This window comes from Chelonia mydas, chromosome 2 (genome assembly GCF_015237465.2).
Source record: "Chelonia mydas isolate rCheMyd1 chromosome 2, rCheMyd1.pri.v2, whole genome shotgun sequence".
NCBI classification, from domain to species: domain Eukaryota; kingdom Metazoa; phylum Chordata; order Testudines; family Cheloniidae; genus Chelonia; species Chelonia mydas.
Genome location: NC_057850.1, coordinates 52174467 through 52199699, shown reverse-complemented (window position 1 = coordinate 52199699; position 25233 = coordinate 52174467). Strand labels below are relative to the sequence as shown.

At 45.5% G+C, this 25233-nt stretch overlaps 1 protein-coding gene and 1 long non-coding RNA gene across 2 annotated transcripts in view; one reads left to right on the top strand and one right to left on the bottom strand.

The window, feature by feature from the left end:
* Positions 1-4851: 4851 nt before the first annotated feature.
* IL7 (interleukin 7) lies at positions 4852-23387 on the bottom strand. Its single transcript, XM_043539441.1, is given in 7 exon segments — positions 4852-5149; positions 5270-5415; positions 7785-7940; positions 14783-14869; positions 17425-17564; positions 19188-19267; positions 22752-23387. Coding segments are annotated over 7 exon segments (822 nt in total). The 5' UTR covers positions 22811-23387; the 3' UTR covers positions 4852-4995.
* LOC122464445 overlaps positions 22312-25233 on the top strand; it is a 94932-nt gene continuing 92010 nt past the window's right edge. Inside the window, exon 1 of the long non-coding RNA XR_006288475.1 lies at positions 22312-22627. This is a non-coding gene — a long non-coding RNA (uncharacterized LOC122464445). The remainder of the gene's footprint in view (positions 22628-25233) is intronic.

The window sequence follows — 25233 nt, the reverse complement described above, 5'->3', positions numbered from 1 at the left end:
TCCATGGGCTAAAACCCACTTCTCTAAGGTGCCACAAGTAACTAGTAAGTACCTTCCATTTCCTATGACCACCCTTCAAGCTGGATCAGGCTGTAGATGTGATATATCTTGATTTTAATAAGGCTTTTGACACAATTCTACAACATACTCAAAAGGAAACTTGGGAAATGTGGTCTAGGTTAAATTACTATGCTATATACTCAGTGCTTATCAGTGATTCATTGTCAAACTGGGAGGGTGTATCTAATGGGGTCACGCACAGGTCAGTCCTGGGTCTGACACTATTCAGTATTTTCATTAATGACTTGGATAATGGAGTGGAGAATATGCTTATAAAATTTACAGATGAAACCAAGTTGGGAGGAGTTGTAAGGACTTTGGAAGAGAGGATTAAAATACAAAACAATTTTAATAAATCAGACGGTCTAAAATCAACAAGATGAAATTAAATTAAGTGAAAGGAAGGAAAAATCAAAAGCATATATACAGAATGGGGAACAACTTTGTAGGCAGTAGTACTGCTGAAAAGGATCAGGGATTATAGTGGATCACAAATTGAATATGAGTCAATAATATGCTGTTGCTAAAAAGGCTAATATCATTCTGAGGTGTATTAACAGGAATGTCTTATATAGGACACAGGAGATAATTCTCCTGCACTACTTAGCTGTAAGTTTCGATTTCCAAATAGTTCTAGGTTTACAACAGCTTAATTTATAGAGCACTATGATGATTCATACTTCCTGCAATAGGCTATGAAGGCAATGTTGCCAATTATTGCCTGTATTCTGTATACATTGGCCAGATGGAAAGATTATGCTTTGGTGAAGCTGGCGCCATGGAATCCCTTCTTAGACACTCTGCAACCCTGAAAAAGTAGGAGTATCTTACAAAGCAATCAGAATAGTCCAAATTTTGCAAGTCAGTGAAGGCTCATGCAGTTTTATGGAAGTACCAGCTCTTAGTCACATATTGTGGCCTGTATAATTTTTAAAGGTGAGTTTGTAGGTGACTTATTTTTATTACATAATGAACACCCAAAAAACCTACAGTAGAAGAAGGTTAAGATTCTGAAGGCAAGCACTCAAAAGTTAAGAAATTCTGGAATGTGCATGTTTAATTCCACATGCATATGCATTATATTTGTGTTTAATGACATGATCACACACTATTTTTTCCATGGGACCCCTGCTCATCAATGAATGAGTAGTTCTACAATATTTTATGTTTATCCGCCTATTTCAAAGTGTGCCCCCAGACCTTATTTTACTGCCACCATCCCAATGCTGCCCTGAATACAGCATTATTCACTTCTTCAGGGACATTTCCATCGTCCTCTTGAAATAGGAACCGAGTGCTTCACATACAATAATGAATTTGTCTTCACATCTCCTCTGTAAGATTTGGTAATAGTATTATATCCCCATTTTATAGCTGCATAACTGAGATAAATTAAGGCCAGATGTCCTTATTGGGGATGCCCAATTTGTGGGAGACAGGGTCTAATTTTTCAAAGCCCTTAGCATTTGTATAGCACGTTACATGTTCAAAGCACAGCTCCAACTGACTTCAGTTGCAATTGTGTGTGCACTTCAGCACTTCTGTAAGCCAGATCCCAGGTGGGCCCTTAAAACAAGAAACACAACTAATGGCCAGCTGTAAAAATGTTGGTTTACTGACTTGTCCAGCATCACACAGGAACTCTGTGGCAGAGGCAGGTGTGGTGTTCAGACTGAAAATCATTCTGAGCCAAGGAATCTGACAGTGTTTCCACTTCATTCGGTGTCTGACTTCTAACTGACCAGCATTGCACATGAGCCTTCTGCATAACACAACTTGTTCCAATTAGCTCTTGCCAAACCCTCTTAAAGGTACACTTCCCCACAACAGGGATAGAATCCAGTTCTCCAGGGTGGCATTCAACTTCTATTACCATAAGACTATCCTTTCTCTTTTTACAGTCACCTGCCTCCTTCACTACATACCTTCCAACTTCTGCAACAAATGAGGCAGAGGTCCTACAGACAACAGCCTTTTTCATTACACAACCCTGATTTGTTCCTAGAGCACTATTTATCCTGTGCACTGAATGAGGCAGGGGTCCTGTGGAAAAATGTGTAATCATGTAATTAAAGACTGCATCATAATGCATATGCATAAGAAGGCTGAATTAATGTGCTCAGTCCCTGCATTCCTGGGCTGGAGCGTCCTCAGTGCAGATTGATCTTCTGATACTTTACCTGCCAAGTCTCTAATTAGGATGTGTAAACTGGAATATTTGAAGGCTTATATCTTGGATCCAATTTTCACAAGCATAACAAAAGGCACAACTCTGACCGCAGGGTGACCCACTTTGCCAAATTTCAAGCCCTTAAGAGCATAAGGGCTCCCATACTGGGTCAGACCAATGATCCATCCAGCTCAGTATCCTATCTCTGAGAATAGCCGCTACCAGAGCTTCAAGGGGAGTGTAAAGAACAGGGCAGCTGGAGTGATCCACCCTGTCTTCCCCTTCCAGCTTCTGGCAGTCAGAGGTTTAGGATTGCCCTGAGCATAGGGTTACACCCCTGACCATCTTGGCTAATAGCAATTGATGGACCTATCTTCCATGAATTTATTTAGTTCTTTTTTGAACCCAGTTATACTGTTAGCTATCACAACACCCCATGGCAATGAGTTCCACGGGTTAATTGTGCATTGTGTGAAAAATACTTCCTCTTGTTTGTATTAAACCTGCTGCTTATTAATTTCATTGGGTGACCCATGTTTTTTGTATTGTGGAAAAGAGTAAATAATACTTTTCTCTGCACCATTCATGATTTTATAGACTTCTATCATATCTCCTCTTAGTTGGGTGAACAGCCCTACACTTTTTAGTCTCTCCTTAGCTGGAAGCTGTTCCATACCTTTGATCATGTTTGTTGCCTTTCTCTGAAACTTCTCCAGTTCCACTGTATCCTTTATGGGATAGGGTGACCAGAAATGGACACAGTATTCAATGTGCGGGCACACCATGAGTTGTGGCATTATGCCATATAGTAGCATATATGTGCCATATAGTGGCATTATGATATTTTGTCTTATTTTCTATCCCTTTCCTAACAGTTCCTAACATTCTTGCTCTGGCGCATGGAATGCTAGAGTTTCTCAATGGAAAAGTTGCAATAATTTTTTTGAACAAGGGCAAAACAATGTAGGCTTCCCTAATCTTGTTCCTTGAAATAACTCAAGCTTCCAATAAATAAATATTAGCCTGAGATAGACACCTTGCATTGAAAATTTCAGCCTGAACAATGTGGAAAAGTTATAAGCAACTGAAAACAGGATCTTATAGTGGGAAGTGTGTGATGGGGTGTGCACCCTACATCAGTCCTGAAGAAACTGAATTAGGTGAGGTGGGCCCCTTCAGTCAGTTAAGCTGCAAATAGGGGAGATTTAGCTTGTGGGTAGGCCACTAATTCGAATGAAACTCACCTGTAAGGGAATAGGTGGGGCTTCTATAAAGTCAAGAAGCTGACAACGGTGTGGGAGGCTGCATGGAGGAAGCCTGTAGTCTCTCTCTCTGAGGTTTAGTGAAGTGGGGAGGATAGGAACCCTCTGAGTAAAGGATTTACTTAGTAGGCCTAAGAGAAAGGGGTCTGACTAGGAAGGCTGGAGAACAAAAAGCTTGGGAAAAGCACAGTAGGAAGTAGTCCACGGGTGAGAGTAATAAGGTTGGTGTAGCCAATTAACTGCTTGCTACAGGGCCCTGGGCTGGAACCCAGCATACAGGGTGGGCCAGGGTTCCCCTCATATCGATTGATAGAGCGGTGTTGCTTGGGGCAGTGAATGGGAAGACTGCCTGAGTCACTGCAGGATTGACATAGTCAGGGTAGTGGGCATGAGGACTGCCTGATGCTGCATGTGCAGAGACTTGGAAAGACTTCCTCTGAAGGGGAAATCGCAGTGTGGCTTGGCTGGAAGGCTGAGTCACAAAGCAGCCATGGTGTGACTCCATCAGTGGGAGGAGAACAGCAATGGTGGAAGAGAAGAAAAGGGGCACTGAACCAGGCGGAGCGAATTGCCAGAAGGAGGTGCCACACAACACTGAGTAGAACACATGTGACAGTCAGTTAACCTTAACTACAGGTGGCATTATCAGCTCTGTCTATGATATTCTCATATACCAAAAAACTAGAACAGAAGCAATGATACCAAAAGAGACACCATTTTGTAAGATATATTACAAGTGGGTTTTGTTACAAAAGGAGTAGTAATATCTAAGTAAGAAATTGTGAGGTATAAGCAACTAATAAATATTTATAAATTCATCAAAAATTAAATATGGACATATAATTAGTAAAATGCCAATATATTATTCTCTGAAAATACTCATACATATCTTAAGTCATGTCTGTTTTATGTTAAATACACTATGTAAAATATATACACTAAAGTCATCACAATTAATGTAAGCTATTCTAACTATTCCTGCAGCTAACTGTGATTACCAAATCCACAAAGCTAGTATTTTCTCCAGTCAGCTGATCTTCCTCAGGTTCAGGAGCTACCCTTTTCTGTATCCACAGGCCTTACTCTGTCTTGCCTCTAGCTACTTCAGCAGCATCTGTGCTAGATCCCTCCAAAACTGATACCTCTCCCTAGGCTGGGTAAAAATAATTCATTCCCATAGCTTTCTCTGGCAGAGACCTGGTTTCATTTTTTTGGCCTTAAAAGCAGCTTGCAGATCCCATCAGATACCAGTACTTCAAATATTATTGCATCAGCAGAACTGGCTCAGGAGCCATTCTTAACTAGCATAACTGTTAATTTTGATCCATGATGTGGCTACATAAAACATCCTATTAATTTGACATTTTTCTTTCCTTGCAGTTTCCAAGGCAGTAGGCATCGCAGTAGGCATCTAACAAGTTTCTTCTCACCTTAAAGTCATATAAAGGTACTCAAAAAAACATGACCAAGTACTTGTAGATAGCTACAGAATCTAAGTACTTTTCATTGTGTGAAGGTGGGGCTACAGCATTCTATTCTGTTTGTCTTTGCTTCCAATTGTATTGTTAGCTTCCACTTCTTGTACTTCAGCAGTTCAGTTTGTTGGTTTCCAATGGCTTTGTCCCCAGGAACAAGGTATAGGATCTTCTCATCAGGACTTTGGCAAAAAGTATTTATGTAAGCAGACAGATACACTTGAAGAATGCATGTAAAGTGCAAAGGTATGTAGCAATGGCACTTTGAAAAAACAGAAAGGACTGCATCTCAAGTTTTTTACCTAGCAATATCTTTTTCAAACTTATTCCAGCAGGATCTGAGACTAGATATAGTTTCCTTTAGTTCACATAATTCTTGGCAACATTTTTTCTTGGGGCCTTGTGCCCCTGTTGTGTCTTTGCTGGTTTGTGTAACCAATATGCAAACCTGTAAAAGAACAGTTTTTAAATTGTTAATCGAGATGAGCTTATGTTCCTTTCTGCAGAGAAATACTTTAAAACATAAAACAATCAATAAATATAATTAACCTAACTGAGCCAGAACACTGGGCTACTCACAATAAGGCCATAGAATCTTAGTCACTTGTGATCACAACCAGATCAAACCACTAGAGTAGGGCTGGGCAAACTTTTTGGCCTGAGGGCCACATTGGGGTTGTGAAACCATATGGAGGGCCGAGTAGGGAAGGCTGTGCCGCCACATACAGCCTGGCTCCCTGCCCCCTCCCACTTCCCGCCCCCTGACTGCCCCCCTCAGAACCCCTCACCCATCCAACTCCCCCTGCTTCTTGTCCCCTGACCGCCCTGAACCCCCTGCCTCTAACTGCCCTCCCAGGACCCCACCCCCTATCCAACCCCTTCTCCCTGTCTGTCCCCCTCCCGGGACCCTGCCACCCCTAACTGCCCCCCCTGCTCCCTGTCCCCTGACTGCCCCAACCCCTATCCACACCCCTGCCCCTGACAGGCCCCCCGGGACTCCCATGCCTATCCAACCCCCCCTGTTCCCCGTCCCCTGACCACCCCCACCACAGAACCTCCACCCCATCCAACCGCTCCCTGTCCCCTGGGACCCCCTGCCCCTTATCCAACCGTCCGCCGCTTACCATGCCGCTCAGATAGGCAGGACTGGAAGCTGCGCCACCCAGCCGGAGCCAGCTGCGCTGCCCACACAGCGAGCGGAGGCTGCGGGGCAGGGGGTCAGTGGGGGAGAGGCCGGGCAGGACGGTCCCACAGGCCGGATGTGGCCCATGGGCCGTAGTTTGCCCACCTCTGCACTAGAGGCACAGTGGCTCTTTACACCAAACCAGAAAACTCAGTTTTGACTCTGAAGAAAGCAAGCCACCTGCGGAACTACCAGCACACCTTCCTGTAGCATCCAGTGGTGCTCTGAAGGGTTCACATGCAAGTACTGAACTGGCCTAATCCTTGGTTAGTTAATGCATATAAAAACCCCAAATCCAATTACAGCAAAAGCTTTGTTATCCGGCATGTTGGGGGAATAGGGGGGTGCCAGTTAATCAAATATGCCGGTTAACTAAGAGTTATACATTACTAATTGTAGGGAGATGGGGTGTGGAAGGGGATATGGGCTCTGGGCTGGCGGTGTGGGGTCAGAAATTAGGGGTTCAGGGTGTGGGAGGGAGAGCCAGGCTGAGGACTGGGTGTGCGAAGGGATGAGGGCTCTGGCTGGGGGTGCAGGCTCTGGGGTGGGGCCAGGGCTGAGGGGTTTGGGCTGTAGGAGGGGGCTCCGGGCTGGGGCTATGGGGTTCAGGGTGTGGGTGGAAGAGGGGGTTGGGGTGGGGGGGCATGGGCTCTGGGAGGGAGTTTGGGTGCGGGAGGGAGCTCAGGGCAGGGGGTTGGAGCACGAGAGGGGTTTCAGGGTGCCAGATCTGTCCTGCACTCACCTGGGGCGGCTCCCCACAAGAGGCGACATGATGTCCCTGCTGCTCCTAGGCAGAGGCATGGCTGGGCGGCTATGGTAAGCACTAACACTTTTCAAAATAAGTACTGTGATAATATTTTTGAACCATAATTTTTCAGTTTCACCCTTTAATAGTACAGTAAAAGCTGAGCTATCTGGGACTTTACCCACCAGAAAGCTCTATAGATGTCTGATCGTCATTGAAAGTCTGGTTGGTATGGGGCCGTCAGGCTCCCTACCTGGCTCCGTGTAGCTCCCTGGAAGCAGAGACATGATATCCCTGCTGCTCCTAGGTGGAGGAATGGTCACAGGGACTCCGTGTGCTGCCTCCGCCCACAGCTCCTATTGGCCGCAGTTCCCAGCCAGTGGGAGCTGTGGAGCCAGCGAGTGGGCCAGGGGCAGTGCACGGAACCCCTGTGACCATTCCTCCACCTAGGAGCAGCAGGGATATCATGTCGCTGCTTCCAGGGAGCTACACGGAGCCAGGTAGGGAGCCTGACGGCCCCGCACCAACCGGACTTTCAATGATGATCAGAAATCTATAGAGCTTTCTGGTGGGTAAAGTGCCAGATAGTACAGTAAAAGCTGAGCTATTAAAGGGTGAAACTGAAAAATTAAGGTTCAAAAATATTATCAGAGTACTTATTTTGAAAAGCGTTAGTGCTTACCATAGAATCTTTCCATAGATGTCAATGGGCTTTACATCAGAGCCTTAAACTCTGTATCAAGGGGCATACTATATAGGATGAGTTTTATCATGTTTCATTTTGGTTGATGGTAGTAACCTTCTATTCTGAAGAGCCTTAGAGAGCAATGTACTTTCTTTTTTATGTAAAAATATGCAAGATAATTTGTAGGCTCTCCCAACAACTTACCTTTCTATTTTTGCTCCCCCTATCACATCTGCACTGTAGAATTTCTAATGTCATACATGAAACCACAGCAGTTTGCCATCTGAAATCTTTGTTGATCTTTTGTTTATTAAAGAACTTAAGCAAGTCACATGCCATATTCTGTAATGACCTTATTTCCTATGAAGAAAGAAATAAAGAAAAGAAGCCTTGAGTTTGAGTTCCCTTAGCTTTTACAGTTTCAGTAGGCATTAGCTTGTTTAGCTTGTTATGCTGTTCTCTTCCAATATATCATGTGACTAACCTGACTAAATTTTCAGATTCTTGTAGTGTATGAAGCATTACTAGATGTGTTGAATTCAGTCTGCAATTACAATTGACACTGGTGGGTTCTGACCTTGTCTAAAGCAAACTAATATATCAAATTTTAAAAAGTGATTCTGTGGTTATGACAATTACCTATGTGTGAATTTATAAATATTAGTATGTATAGTAATGAGATTTCCCCCCTACCCCCCATTAACAACTTTGGCTTCTACATGGGGACAATGTCTGCTACAACATTATTTTACAAATACTTCTTACTAGAAAGTGCAGATTATTTTGTAAAAGATGTCTTACATACATAGACTTAAAGATCAATATCTGAAGTGAAGGTTTAGTTGTATTGGTAACACCAGAAAAAATTCTGGTAGGAAAATAAAACAAAGCATTTGAAAGATTAACGTTTACTTGTTAGCTAACTGACACAAAGAAGGCATCCTGTTCTTCATTCCATATTGAATGAAAATATTTTTTAAAAATCAGTATTTTGATAAGTGAATATAATCTCTGTAGTATGAGATATTGGCTTCTTTGGATACAGAATTACTATTTAAAGATTCAAATAAAAATCAAGTAATTATGTGCAGTATGCATAAATTTTAGGCCCAGAAAAGATTAAAAGGAAATTATTTTATTAGCTTTTAGGAGCCCACTATGCTTGACTCTGTACAAACATGGAAAAAAAGATGGTCTCTGACCCAAAGAGTTTATAAGCTAAATATAAGAAACTGATGGAGACAGACTGACAGGGAGGAGGAGGAGTATAAGGAAACAATGAGACAATATTGGTCAATATGATAGGATGTGGCCTCAGCACACCAGCAGTCTAACCATTGCAAGTTTTAAAATGAACAGTTCTATAATACAAATTCTGAATACCAGGACTTGCTGTGATTACAACATAACAGTACCCATCAACAAAATTTGTTACACAGGGATTGGATTATACAGAAAAGAAATCTACAACACACAAGTGCAAGTAAACTCTGGGGGGAAAAAATGTACTAACCTTTCTGGAACTGTTATTCTTCGAGATGTGTTGCACATGTCCATTCCAATGTAGATGTGTGTGCACCCCGAGCACAGCTGCCAGAAATTTTTCCCTCAGTGGTATCCATCGGGTCGGCTCTGGTGTGTTCTAGGGCCATGTGTCCATAACATTGGTATACAGGGCACTGCCAACCCCATACCTCCTCAGTTCCTTCTTTCCAGCCAACTCCGATAAGATGGGTAGGAGGGTGGGTCTTGGAATGGACATGTGCAACACCTCTTGAACAAGTTACAGAAAAGTTTTCTTTTTTGAGTGATTGCACATGTCCATTCCAACATAGGAGATTCCCTAGCAGTTGTACAGGTGTCCCTAGCCTCTGTTTGCTGGAAGCTGGGAATGGACGACAGGGAACGTATCACATGATGTTTACCTATTCTGTTCATCCCTCTGGGGCACCTGGCATATGCCACTGTCAGAAGACAGGATACTGGGCTTTCTTATGCTCTTATGTAGGTGGACGGCTCAGAGTTTACTGATATGCTGACTGCAACGCAGCTTGGCTAAATCCAGCATTGTCCCTAGCCTGCTGAGTGACGGCATAATGAGAAGCAAATGTGTGCACCGATAACCAAGTTGCTGCGCTAAAAATGTCCTGAATAAGGACCTGTCCTCACAACGCTGCTGAAGACTCTTTGTGTCCTTGTTGAATGAGTGGTTAGGATGGGAACACCTGCTAGTTTGTTACACATGTGAACATGACATGATCCATAATGAAATTATCTGAGCTGAATGGAGAGACCTTTCACCCCGTTTGCAACCGCTACAAACATCTAGGTGGATTTCCGAAACTGTTTGGTCCTTTCTATGTAGAAAGCTAGTGCATACCTAACATCTAACGAGTGGAGCCTTTGCTCTTCCCTGTTTGTATGTGGCTTCGGATAGAAAACCAGTAGGAAGATAGCTTGATTGCTATGGACCCGGGAGACCACCTTTTGGAAGAAGAGCAGGGTGAGGACACAACTGCACCTTATCCTTAAAGAACACTGTGTACAGCGGCTCCAAAGTGAAGGCACAGATCTCTGAAACTCTTCTGGTTGAAGTAATGGCCACTAAGAAGGTCACCTTCCAGGAGAGGTACAGTAACAAGCAAGTTGCTCGTGGCTTGAACGGGGGACCTATAAGCTTTTATAAGACAAGGCTGAGGACTCTGGGGAGGGGGGACTGGCTGTTGCACCTGAGGGTACAACCTCTCAAAGCCCTTAAGGAAATGGTTAGAAAGATGGATCAGTCACCCAAGGGTGAAAAGCAGAGATTGCTGCCAGGCGGACTCTAATCGATGCCACGCTTAAACTCTAATCGACTGCAGTTTCAAGTGCAGTAAGTACTCTAGAATGAACGGCAGTGACGATCACATAGGCGAGACACCCTTCTGGGAAGACCAAATAGCAAACCACCTCCATTCTGCCAGGTAAGTCGCCCGGTGGAAGGCTTTCTGCTTTCTAGTACAACCTCAAGGACGTGCTTCAAGCAGGCTAGTTCTGTGGGGGTTAGCCATGGAGCATCCAGGTCATCAGGTGGAGGGACCCAAGGTTCAGGTGGAGCAGATGACCGTGGTCCTGAGAGATCAGGTCTGGATGTAGAAGTAGTGGGACTGGTGACGCCACTGAGAGGTCCAGCAGAGAGGCAAACCAATGCGGGCAGGGCCAAGCCGGAGCTATCAGAATGACCTGCACTTGGTCCCGCTTGATTTTCAACAGGACCTTGTGCACAAGTGGAATAGGAGGGAAAGTACAGAACAGGTGACCTGTCCATGGAAGAAGGAAAGCATCTGAAAGTGACTCGGGGCTGTGACGCAAAAGGGAGCAGAACTGGTGACACTTCCTGTTGTGCTTTGTAGCAAACAGATCTACTTGGGGAGTTCCCCACTGCTAGAAAATGACCCCAATATCTAGGCAAGGGATCACTCATGGTGATCGGACAAGGATCTGTTGAGGTGATCTACCAGCTCGTTTTGTGCTCCTGGTAGGTAGGAGGCTTCAAGATTAATCAAGTAGGTTATACAAAAATCCCACAACTGAACTGCCTCCCAACGCGGGGGGGAGGAAGGCATAGAACATGCCCACCATGTTGTCTGTTAGAACCAAAGCATTTTTGCCTGTAACATGAGGCAGGAATGCCCGACAAGCCACGAGGACTGCCCTGAGCTCTCTGATGTTGATGTGTAGAAAGAGCTCTTCTGGGGACCACAGGCCTTGAGTTCTCAGGGGACCCAAGTGAGTTCCCCAGCCCAGTGCTGATGATTCTGTGGCCAGGGATAGTGATGGATGGGGCCATGAAAATGAGATGCCCTTGCAAACCACCAGTGGGTCCTGCCACCGATCGAGTGAGTTGAGAACCAGGCGAGGAATTGTAAGGATCATATCCAGATGATGGCAGTTTGGTGAGTTCACCGAGGCCAGCTATGTTGGGAGAGGTCTGAGGTGTAGTCTCGCGTATGCACTACATAACTACATGTGGCCATATGACAACTCTGGGCCTCAGGCAACTCTGGGCCATCATCATTGGCCAATCCTTGAGGCATGCTATGAACTCCACGACCTTTTGAAAACACCTTTCTGGGAGGAAGGCTCTGGCCTGGACAGAGTTAAACACAGATCAGATAAACTCTATTCTCTGAAATGGGGTAAGGTTGGATCTCTGTGTATTTATAAGCAGACCCAGGTCCTGGAAAGTCAACTGGATGAGGTGGATGCTGGACTCCTCCTGAGCCCTGGTTTGGCCTCTGACCAGCCAGTCAGTGAGCTAAAGATACACCTGCACCCCTTGGATCCTCAAGAAGGCTGCTACTACTGCCATGCACTTTGTAAAAACTTGTGGGGTAGTTGACAGGCTGAACGGGAGAACTGCAAACTGGTAGTGCACATGATCCACTACCAATCTGAGGAACCTCCTATGTCCCTGAAAAGTTGGTGCGTGAAAATAGGCATCTCTCAAATCAAAGGCGATGTACCAATCCCCTAGATCCAGGGAGGGGATGGACTCCAAGGAGACCATACAGAACTTTAGCTTCTTGAGAGAACTTTTAACTGGCGCACGTCCAGGATAGGTATGAGATCCACCCCCCCCCCCCCCCCCCATATTTTTTCTGAATCCCAAAAGCCGGGAGTAGAATCCACAACCCTTAAATTCTGTGGAACCTCTTCCATGGCTCCCACCTGTAGAAGCGACTGCACCTCTTGGGCCAGAAGTTGCTTGTGAGAGGAGTCCCTGAAGAGGGATGGGGAGAGGGGTGAGGTGGGAGGGAAGAACTGAATTGAAGAGTATATCCCACTTCTATTGTGCTCAGTACCCAATGGTCTGTAGTAATATGGGACCATTGCCTGGAGGAAGTGGGACAAGCAGTCCGCAAACAAAGGGTAGGTTGGATCCAAAGTTTCTGTGACTGGTATGGTGTCCTTAAGTGCCACATCAAAAGGCCTACTTAGAGCCCCCTGAATATCTGGGAGGAGCGGGCACTGATGTTGAGGAGGACTGGGGTGAAAGCCTCTGCCTGAAGCCTTTACTCCTCTTTCTCTGAGAGTTCTGCAGGGCAGGCAGAGGGAAGAACCAGGAGGAATGTTGGGGCCTATTATGCTTCTCAAAGACACCAGGAGTGTAGAAGCCCAGGGACTTCAGAGTATCCCTGGAGTCCTTGAGATCATGAAGCTTGATGTCTGTCTGCTTTGAGAAGAGCGAAGTGCCCTCAAAGGGAAGGTCCTAGAGGGTCTACTGAACCTCATGTGGGAGGCCTGAGACTTGGAGCCAGGAACCCCTACACATGACCATTGTGGAGGCCATGGACCTGGTCTCTGAATCCTCAGCATCCAGGGCCACTTGTAAGGAAGCCCTTGCTACGAACTTCCCTTCCTCCACCAAAGAGGAGAATTCCCATTTGGTCTCTTGGGGCATCGAGTCCTTAAACTTTAACAAGGAGTCCCAAGTGTTAAAGTCACATCTGCTCAGGAGTGCTTTCGATTAGTGATCCTGAGCTGCAAACCCTCAGTTGAGTAGACTTTCCTCCCAAACAGGTCTAGGTTTTTTGTGTCTAGCTTTGGGGATCGCCCTTTGTAACCCCTGTCACTCTTGCTCATTGGCAGCAGAGACCACCAGGTATCCTGTGGAGGTGAGGTTGGGATGAGGATGCAAAAACTCATATTCTCTAGCCAGGACAAAGTACTTCTTTTTCAGCCTTCTTGGCCATGGGAAGTAGGGATACCAGGGTTTACTGTAGGGCTTTTATTGGGTCCATGATGGCTTCATTGAGGGGAAGGGTCACAAGATGTCCACCAAAGAGTGGGAGGACTCCTGAACCCCCTCCACCTGAATGCCCAGGTTTTGGGCCACTCTCTTAAGAAACTCCTGTTGGGCCTTATAGTCATCATGAGAGGGTGACATGTCAGTTCCTATCATGGCCTCATCAGGAGAAGAGGAGGAGGAGGCTTGCACTGGCAGGGAGCACTACAACTCTTTGCTTTTGGCACCAGCCAGGTCCCGTGATGTTGGCTCCTGGTACTTGGTACCAGAGCCTGGATCAGGCTCTGCTTGAAGAAGTGGCAGCACTCTACCCTCACAGGCCACTTCTTCAAGCACCTCCATCAAGGACCCTGCATAAAGGGAAATGCCAACAGGTTCCAGAAGGACCACTGTGCAGGCACCTGCCACTAGCCAGCAGGCCAAGAACTCGATGGTATGGCCTGGCCCAGGTCCATTGCAGGATAGTGCCGACTTGCCTATTGGGGCTGGCTCCTGTGGGAGATATATGACTCCACCTCCGACTCCAAGGACGAGAAGTCTCTATCCAGAGACCATGAAGGAGCAGTTCCCATCGGTGCCAGTGACCAGTGTCAAGGCAGGGAAGACTGGAACTGGGCCCTCATGGCCAGCTTCCCTTTATACAGTACCAAGGGCTATGGAGTGGCCCAGTGCAGGTCACACTCTGTTCTAGTCTCCATGCCTGGCCATTCTAGGGGTCGGGGAATGTCCTCTCTTGAGTGGCATCTTCTTTTGTTTTTTCCTCAGCACTGGAGATGCTGAATGGCGCTGACGTGCCCGGACAGCGGCAGGAGTGCTCCTCAGTGACACCAAGGTGCTTGGTGTTGAGTTTGAATGGCTTGGCTCCAGTTGAGGTCTGAGCACTGCTTCTATTAAGATGGACTTCAGCCTAGCATCCTGGTCATTTTTGATACAGGGCTTGAAGTCCTGCAACTCTTGCAGCGCTCCCAAAAGTAAGCTTCCCCTAAGCACTTAAGGCAACTGGAATGTGGGTAGGCCAGAGGCACAGCCTTGCTGCAGGAGCCACAAGGCTTGAAGCCCAGCCACCAAAGCATGCCTCAGTACCGGGAGCAGAGGAAACTAACTCTAACAACTACAAGAGAAACTATGAACAAAACTATATGTATATAAAGAGAGGAAACAAAGTCCACTGAGGAAGACTTGAAAGAGAAGGACAGAGCATTTCCAGCGACCGTCACAGGTGGTAAAAAGGAACTGAGAGGACGTGGTCAGCAGTGCCCTATATACCAACACTATGGATGTGTAGCACTACAGGGCACCAGAGCTGACTTGACAGATACCGATGAGGGAGTATTTTCTGGTGACAGTGCTCAGGGCGCGCACACACCTACATTGCAACGGACATATTCAATCATTCAAAGAAGTTGTCTTTTACCTGAGTATCATTGCAGAAAATTGCACTGGGGTTTTCATGTCTTTTATTCCTGCAGCACCTGTCACGATACTCTTCAGACATATTTTCCTATAATAGATCATATGTTAAATAATGTAACAGTGTTCTAATCAAGTTGCCTTGGTTTCTCTTTCAACAGTTCATGAGCTTTACTCCTTACACTGCTTTTTGGGATGGCATCAAAAGTAGCAGTGGAAATAGAGTGCTGAATTTTTTCTTGGCAAGTAAGCTAAGGAGGAAATAATTTAACTATAGTTTGCAAGGGTAGCTGTTTATAATTTTGAAACTACAGATTCCACTTAATTACTTGATTCTTAACAGTGGTTTTTTTGTTTTGTTTTTGTTTAAAGTTTATTCTCTTAAGAAATATATATAGGTTGAGATTTTCCAAGGCATCTAATGGGATTTTGGCATGCATCTTCTATTAACATGAAAAAAAAGTTGTGTCTAAATCCTCTAAATGTCTTCAGCAGTAAGTCTTTCCCCTTTGCTCCACCACTGTTTGTTCCCTTTGTTTCCTTCTTCATGTCACCCAGATGCTTGTAATACCTCTGGATCCCAATGGAAACACATTCTCTCTCACTCTTCTTTCTAACCCCCCTCTAAAGTCTCTCTGTACCTTGCAGAAGAAATGAGTTAATTCATATCAATAGTATGTCATCCTGTATTTTAAAAAATACAAGAAAGGTTTACTCATCTCCATCCTTTGGGTTTCCCTTTGTATTTTTGTTGTAACTTTGTCAGTGTTTCAGAAGCACATCTGAGCAAAACTGACTTCAAACTTTTGAAACAGTAGAAGTAGATTGTGTAAACAGGGAGGTACTCAACACAAAGCCCTGAAGAGTCAAATAGTCAAAGACATAAAACAATTAAGAGAGCATCAAACAGCTTTGTTTGCTGAAGTGCTGGAATTCCATTCTAGACAGAAGCCTCCGCCAGTCAGCAGCTCTGCCTGCCTTTTTTCAAATAGCTTCACAGTAATTGCTCTGGTTGGTAAGTAGGTAGGTATGGATGAAACCCTAGCCCCACTGGAATCCATGGCAAAACTCCCCTAGACTTCAAGGGGGCCAGGATATAACCCACTAGCTGCCTGTAGTTAATGTCTCCAGTCACCAGATATGGAACAAAATCACAATGAGCATTGCCACATATAACCTCTAATAGAAATCATAATTTACTCTTGCCATTCTTTTAAGCTCACCCATAATCTGGGGGGGAATGATCATGGGAACCTTGGTCCTTGAGAATTTAAGAAACACATACCATAGTTTGGGCGAGAAATCAACATTATTCTCTCTGTGGGGTGACATTGCTTATTGACAGTCAAAGTTTTTATTTTATTCTTTAATATTTTTGCTCTATGAACCACTGCATTTATAGAAATCTAGATCAAAGTTAGCCTTGAGCATAACCTTGCAAATCCTGCTCTGAGTCAGACTAGACAGAGATTAGTAACTAAAAGGAAAGTAACAATATCTTACACACACTTCAGCAGCATGGTACTTATCAGAAGTATTAATTATGGTGGCTTGGTGAGGATAAGGGGGTAAAGATCCTTCTGCCTCTAGATTCCAGGTTCAAACCAGAACATAGGTTTTGTAGTAATGGAAAGTTATTTGCTATCACTCTATGATCTCAGGCAAGAGGCCAGTGGACACCTTGTACCACACAAACAGTATTACTAACAGTTATTGCTGGTAATCTAAACAGACAGACAAGCACTGATTAGACATGGAGACTGAACTAACCTCTCCAGAGCTGGGGTAACACACATTGGCTGGGAAATGAGGGAATCTGCTTAATAGGTGCTCGTGCTACCCCTATTCTGTGAGATTTCAATATTCACAGTCCCATACCTTTCATGAGCACTAAATTCACAGCTCCTTAAATACAAGTTAAATAGCAAATACTTTAATTTTTCCCAGTCTCCTGTGGAATTCTAACAACTAGGAATGATTCACTTGATGTAGAGAGCTGTTGACTTCAGCATTCTATTTAATGTGCTGGCACAAAGATATAAAATACTAGGTTAATGGTCTGGGTATGTCAGTCTTCTGGACTGACTTTCACATGGCTTTCAAATATGATTATTATTTCCAAATGGGATCATTGTCAGCAATGAGAGGTAGAGATCAAGACTGAGGGCCAGTTTTTTAAATGTTGACTCCGGTTTGCGAATATATTCAACAGAGGGCATAAAACTTCAGGCAAAGGTATAAAGAGATGCAAATTATGGGTCAGATTATGTAGCTTCTATTCATATTGAATAGCATTTACAAACACAAGTAGTCTCAGTGACTTCACCACAACTATTGCATAAGTGCTCTCCAATGGGATTAGGTGTTACACAATCTAAACCTAAATGGTTTATATCTCTAACTATCTGTTGCAAGGACACAATCATCTGAGTCGTATCATTCGCACCTGCAAATAACTGCATCCATAGCTAGGTGTGAGTGCAAAATTAGAGGCTGCATCGTTATATCCCGTAAAAAGAACTGCACACCCATTTTAATGTGTGCCTTTAAATGTGACATTTAGCATGAATTAACCTTAAAATTATTCACAAAAAGAAGACTTTTACTTTTTAAAAAAATTTAAAACAAAAGAATATGACTACCTACCAGCAAATCAATATCGTGGCTTAGGATATTCTCATACTTTTCACGTATTACAGTTGTATTTTCCATCACACAAGTAGATGAATTTACTGGCAACAGAACTATGAACAGTGGCAGAATCCCAAACACAGACCTAAAAAAAACTAGATTACAACAACATCAATTAAGTATATATTTAATACTACGGAGTATGCTCGATTAACTGTTATATAATGAAGTCTCTTATAGTAGTTTATCTGGGATTTATTGTTCATCTCTACCAAATAACTGGTACATTACAGTCCATTTTGGGTATGAAATGTGAAAATGTCTTTAAACATACCTTGTCAGAAAAGTATCTTTTAAATGCGTTTTCAGAGTATGTTGCCCTTGGGGTATTAACATAAACTTCATTAATGCTAACAAAAACAATAACTATGTTGAGCGGACAATAATATCCTTTAGTGTATTGTTAGAAATCCTGAAGTACTACAGTATACAGCAGATGAAGTATACAAGTTTGAAAGTATAATTTTACTTTTAAAATATTTTGATTTGTGGGGGCGTTTTTTAAAGTAAAGTTAGTGCTCATGAAAGACACTGTCCTATTTGTCCTCGGTTGGGAAGGTTGGGCCCCTCAGAGTCATGCAGGCTGCCAGTCCTAGAAACTAAAATAGCCTCCATGTGCCAAATTTGCTTTGCATGAAGTCAATGCAGAAATCCAACTGAATTCAATGGGAATAGAGTTACAGCCATAGTCCATGTAACAGCTATTCTGCAACATACGTTTCGCCACAGCTCCCTGCCAATGGACCTTAATGCTGTCTTGGAAGGATTACCTCTAGGAATAAGAATATAGTTCAGTCTTCACGCCCCCTCAATCCCTCTCTGCTGATATTGTCAATTGTGTAGTGTTGATTGAGGATACTATAGAGTAGACAGCTACCCTGTAGAAACTGAATTGAGAAACTCTTTTCATCGCTGTTAGTCAAATTTCACAGTCTTTTCTTGGGCAAATTTCCCTTTGACTTTTAATGAGAGTTTTGCTTGAGTAACAGGCAAATTCTTTATCCCTGTCTTAGGTATTTCCAGGGCACCCATCACCAAAATCATAAGCCACTGAAGAGCCATCCAAGGGAAATAATTTATGGCCACTAACAGTCAGGGCTGGATTTAAACAAGCCAAATAAAGGTGACAGGCTCAATATCTCATGACACGTTCCCTGACCTAGTCAGGTCCTAAGAACGTATATACAAGAGCACATATAACACACATTGTAAAGGAAGCCTGGGCACCTAATTTAGGGCTGTGGATTACACTAGCTGGCAGGGTGCCTAAAAGTTAGGCATTGCAATACTGAGTCTAAGTCTCTTCAGTAGATCTAGCCCTAGGCACCTTTCTGCATCTTTAGGCTCCTAACTAACTTAGTCCAAAAGACCTGGTCCAAAGAGCTTTGTAATCCCTTGAGAGTAAAGACGTAAATATAAGGCTGTCAAAGCCTATAATTTATTAAGGCTGTACCTGCCATCTATGTATCACATAATATGTCCCTGATCCTGCACTTAAACCTCTGACTTCTACAGAGTCATAGAGTTTAAGGTCAGAGGGACCACTAAATCATCTAGTCTAACCTCCTGAATATCACAGGCCACCAACACTGCCCCACACTCTATTCTAAATTTGGTTGTAAGGCTTGAAGTTTTATAGCCCATAGGAAATTAGATGATTAGTATGCACCATTGGCAAAAGCCTTGTAATGGCAGGGAAATGATTAAGTGAGATGTACCCAGATAACCCTGGCAAGTGACTGGCACCCAGACTCTGCAGAGGAAGACAAAGGAAACACAAGGTTGCTACCAATCTGACCTGGGGAAAAATTCAGTTAGACTCTGAGCATGTGAGCAAGAACCAGCCAGGCAAGCACCCGAGAAACAGAATGCTCAGTGACACCCCAGAGCCCTGGCCCACTCCGTCCAGTGTCCAATCTCCAGCTGTAGCCATCTCTGATGCTTCAGAGGAAAGCGACCAAAACAGAATGAAAAGCCGCAGCAGGTGGCCAGCTGAAGCCCTGAAGCATGTGCTCTTAGGAACATGAGACATAAACTGGAAGTGAGCCCCAGGGCTGCTGAACCCTACCCCATCATACAATCACACTCACACATTGTCCAGCTCTCTCCTCAAACTAATTAAGTTGTTTGCTCCCACAACTCCTACTGAGAGGCTGTTCCAGAACTTCATCCCTCTGATGGTTAGAAACCTTCTCCTAATTTCCAGCCTCAATTTGTTCATGGCCAGTTTATATCCATTTGTTCTTGTGCCAACACTGTCCTAAAAAGCTCTTTACCTGCCTTAGTGTTTACCCCCCCTCTCCTCCCAATGTATTTATAGAGAGCAATCATATCCCCTCTTAGCCTTCTTTTTGCTAGGCCAAATGAGTCAAGCTCTTCCAGTCTTCTCTCATATGATAAGCCCTCCATTCCGTTCATCCTAGTAAATCTTCTCTGCACCCATTCCAGTTTGAATTCAACTTTCTTGAACATGTATGACAAGAACTGTACACCATATTCCAAATGAGGTCTTAATAGTACCTTATATGATATTAATACTTTTCTAGCTCTACCAGAATATATCCAAGGATTGCAGTTGCCTGTTTCAGGGCTGCATCACATTGCTGGCTCATAGTCATCCTGTGATCAAGGAACACAGCCAGGTCTCTCTCCTCATCTGTCACTTCCAACTAACGAACCCTCAGCTTGTAGCAGAAATTATTATTAGACCTTAGGTACATGACCCTTGCACTTTGTACTATTGAATTCCATCCCATTTCCGTTATTCTAGTCTTCAAGGTCATCCAAATCTTCCTGTATAATATTCCGATCTTCCTCTGTACTGACGTTGCCTCCCAACTTTGTATCCCCATCCAATTTCATTAGCATACCCCTACTTTCTGTGCCATGATCAGTAATAAAAATATTGAGTAAGATTAGTCCTAAAACCAATCCTTGAGGAATGCTACTAGTAACCTCCTTCCAGTCACTTTTTGGCACAATCTGTTACATTCTCCCCCTTTAACCAGTTCCTTATCCACCTTACAATTCTTATACTAATCCCCAGCTTCTCTAATATAACTAACAATTTCCCAGTTGTTTTATATTTCAAAAGACAAATAACAATGGTTTAAGTCTGTCATCTGTGCAACAAATTTCATCAGTAACCCCAAACAAGAATGGTTTCAGAGTGGTAGCCGTGTTAGTCTGTATCAGCAAAAACAACAAGGAGTCCTTGTGGCACCTCAGAGACTAACAAATTTATTTGGGCATAAGCTTTCGTGGGATAGAACCCACCCACGAAAGCTTATGCCCAAATAAATTTGTTAGTCTCTAAGGTGCCACAAGGACGCCTCACTTTTTTTTATTAAACAAGGATGAATCACATCCCTTACACATATCAGTATATGGCAACAACACTGTAGCCATAGACCCACTTAATCTAGCAGTTTGTGATTAAAGATAACCTGCAAAGGAAAAAGAGTTGGGCCTATACCATTATTATTATTATTTGCTTCTCTATGATCTATAAAGAAGGCCTGAAAGGTTTGTTGGGGTGTGTGTGTTTTTTTACATTAGTAAATTAGGTCCTAATAAACCCATAATACTGATACTATGAGAAGAGCTAAGAGAGAGCCAGATGATTGAGAAGGGAAAGGATTTTCTGTCAGATTGTTTATAATTAAAAAAAGTGAACATCTATTTATCTGCACTGACTCATTGCTACGCTGAAGGAAACAAAACTTTTAACAAAGTGAACATTCTGCTCTTCCAGTGAAAGTATATGAGTTCATAAATCCCAGTTCCCGAAATCCCCAGCCAGCAAGAGTTAACATTCATTGGAGTTTCAGGCAGAGGAAAAAGCCCGTATTTATCAAAAGCAAGCTTTAGTCCCTTCAGGGTACAAGAAGGGAGCCAGGCTGGCACACTATCAGTGTTATACCACCCAGGAGTAGGAGATCGCTTCTTATAATCACAATGTTATACCACCCTTGCAATATCTGTGGATTAAGCGACAGTAATGGAAAGCTACCAGGTTGTAGCATCCTTACATGCTATGCATCCGATGAAGTGAGCTGTAGCTCACGAAAGCTCATGCTCAAATAAACTGGTTAGTCTCTAAGGTGCCACAAGTACTCCCATCCTTACAGGGTTTCAATGCTTCCAAAAGCCTCCAATGGAGGCTGTTCAGAAGCACCAGCAGGTCCAGTCTGGGCTTTCCCTGCTGTGGCTCAGAGCACTGGGCTGTCAGGGTCAGCTGTGTCCCTCAGCCCCCCAAGCCATGGAAATGCCCCATTGGCCTGAAGGAGAGAAGAGCGTGTTACCTTTCTGCACCCAAAGCTTCCCAAAGCAGGAGCATGCGTGGGGGGGGGGGGGGCAAGCAGGGGCACTGCCCCCCTAATCAGTGGGGGCACAGTGGGGGGAGGGAAACAGCTCCTCTGGCCGCGCAGGGCAGTGCCCTTCCAAAAGCAGCCGAATTTTTATTCTTGCGCAGGCCCCTGCCCCAGAGCAGGAGTCTGCCAGAGCCTGCAAACCCAGGAGGCTTAATACATCTCCCTCCCCCTCGGCTGAGGTAGGGTGACCAGACAGCAAGTGTGAAAAATCGGGATACTTTTTTCCCCGGGGGATAGCTGCCTATATAAGACGAACCCCCTAATATTGGGACAGCTGGTCACCCTACGGCTGAGGAGCCGCTGGCCGGGCGCGTGGGGACCCTCCGAGACACCTGTTTGGTGCCTGCCTCAGCTTTGAGCGGGGGTCGGTGCAGCGTGCCTGCTTGCCCCCGGCTTGGCACGGCACGCCGCGGGCGAGGCGCACGCCGCGGGGAGGGGCGGCTATTCCCTGCAGGAGCCGAGGGGGGACGGGTGGCAGCGGACCACTCCCGGGAGGCCAGCCGCTGCCTGGGGGAGCCGGTTTCCCTGCGGGGCGTCCGCGGGCAGGGGTCTGCACCGGCCTTGAGAGGGGCGGCGGCGGCGCTCCCTTGCCCGCTCCCCAACTCCTGCAGTTCCCACCAACGCAATCCTGATTTCCCGACACCGGGCGGGCTGGGAACCGGGCGCTTCCACTTTCGCTCTGAAAAGCTGGGAAATTCCCGGCCGGGACAGGGGGGATAAAAGCACCGTCGCGGGCGCCGCTGCTCCACTGCGGGCGGTAGCTGCCAGGGAACCAGCGGAGCCGGGTGAGACGCGCGCCGCGGGGCAGCCTGGGCTGAGGTGCAAAATCCGCAGGGGCTGCGCGCCGGGAGGGCTGCAGAGTCGCCGGCTCCGGGGAGGGAGGGTCCCGCGCGCGCGCGCGCCCCTTACCATGGAACATTGTCCGCAGGGGGAGGTGGAGAGCGCTGCGCTGGTGGCTTCTCGGTCATGGTGGTGGCAGAGGCTTGTGCATGGTGCGAGGCTGGTGCAGAGCGCGAGGGGAGGCTCTGGGAGCGCAGAATCCGCCGGGCCAGGCTGCGCCACGCGCTGCTGTGCGAAGGAGCGGGAGTTCCCGGACTCACCAGCCCTCTGGCCGCATCTTCCTTGGGGGAGACCCGCTGGCTCCGCGGGGCTCTGCTTTTCCCATGGGACTTCCGCGTGCACAAGTTACTTTCACTTTCTGCTCTGCCTGTGTGGCCCCTGCTCTCTAGCCAAGGCTGCGGACTCAATGGCTGCACCGCGGCCAGGGGCCGAACGCGGGGCTGGGCAGGCGCTCGCGCGGGAGATTCCCCTCCCGGGCGCTCCGCCACGGAGCAGGTGGGACAGCGAAGTTAGCCCGCTTCCCCGCCCTCCGCGCAGAGAAGCGCCCCGCGCCCCGAAACCTGCCCAGTCAGGGGATCAGTCCGCGAGTCCACGGCGATAGCTAGAGCCTGCGGCTAGCGCGCGGCTGGGGGGGGGGGAGGGGGCGCCGAAGGGGGGAAAAGGCAGCGCGGCACTCCAAAGGCCAGAGCCCCACACAGAAGTGACAGCTGGAGGCGCTGCTTGTGGGGCTTGTCCCGGTCCGGGGAAGAGGAGGTGGGATCACACATGCCTTCCACGCCCAGTCCTTCAGAGATCCCACTGTGCGGGCAGAGGCAGAAGGATGTACCTTGGCAAGGCGCATGGAAAGAACCATTCATTAGGAATCAGAACATTGTGAAAGACTGGTTTTTGTTGTTGTTTGCTTGGGGTGGCCTTTTTATTTTTTTTGGTATGTTTGGGGTGGGTGGGCGTGCTGCCCGATCCCTGTGAGAGCCCCCCACCCACCTCGGGGGCTGCACCCACCCACTTTGCATCCAAAAGCATGTGATTGAAATATGGAACGTGCCGCCGGGTGGAGAATATCTGGGGACTTCCTTGACTCATTTTCAACGCTCCTGAAAGAGCGCGGGCCAATCTTTAGTTCAATTGAGTCTCCCGGGAAATTATCCACTAGTTTATCTGGGGGGGCGGGGGGTAAAGTTCACATGGTAGTAATGACTGGAGAGTAATTGCAACGTGGGGAAAACAGTACGGCAGGGGGGAATACACTCTGATCGATGTGAAAGGGTTTGAAATGTTACGTATCCATAAGCAATATCTCGGCCAGCCAGTCTGCTTTAGCAGAAAGGCCCGCCCAGGTCGTGCAAAGCGCTGTGCGTGCGTGGACTCTCACGGACATCTATGGAGCGTTGCCCAGTTCCAAACCTCAGCGGTCTGTTCACGTGGATCTCCATGCAGGATCGGGGCCTAACTTTGGTCGCTAGTTACATGGGTCTTGAATGTGAATGAGAATTTTGCCTAAAACTTCCAATATTTGGTCCTTAATTTGATCTGTTCATGAGGCTGCTGAATTCATCAACCGCTTTTTATTGGTTCTACTGGGCAAGCATGCCTTCCACCCCACCTATATCGAAATCTGCCATCCCCTTTGGTCTAAAGAAGCCTGACTTGGTTGATATTCAATTTAAGGCATGCTGCAGGGCTTCTTGATGGGGGGAAGCAGCTTGTAGGGGGGTTTTAGGAGGTTTAGTACAGGGCATGATTTAGGGTGTTACCTGGCCTGGCTGTATTTGAAGGGGGTGGGGATTACCTTGTTCATGATTTGTGATTCATTTTAAAGAACTGGGAACCCTTGGGTGGATGAAAACTTTTGCATTGTAAGGCCGGAGTCCTCCAAACACTTGTGCATGTGCTGAACTTTACTTACTGAAGTAGTCCTATTGACCTATGGTGGTACTACTTCTATGAGTCAAGGTAGGCATCTTTGTAAGTAAGTGATTGCAAAATCACAGCGAAAAGTTATACCAAAGTCATGTATGCATATGCTAGCAAACAGTTAGTATGTAAAACTTACAGGAGTACTTTATTTAGCTGGCTTTAGATGTTCTGGATAAAAACAACTAGAAAATCAGCATATCAAAAAGACACAGATATAAAATATAATAATTATTATTAATAAAACTTTCCGTAGTGTGACTCATTTAGTTACTGGGCTGTGTTCCTTTAATAGCCATTCTGAAACTGAGGGTTAAATCCTGAAGTCAAAGGGCATTTGGCTTATATGGCTCAATGTTTTTTTCTGTAGTCAGAGTGACAAGCAAACTAATAGCTTAGTCTGATCATTTTGGCGAGGGTCTTGCAATTAGATTCACGGGTATGCAACGGTTTACCAGTGTTGAAGGCCTTCCCAAGTAAAATATGAACAAATAAATACTTGAATGCCATCATCCACGGACATTATTTCACAAATGCTGCTTAATATGAAAACATCTCTCCGTAGTAGAAAAGCATCAAAAGTGTAAAGAAGTTTGGTTCCCAATGCATGTATATTTATTCAAAGTAGACTAGACAA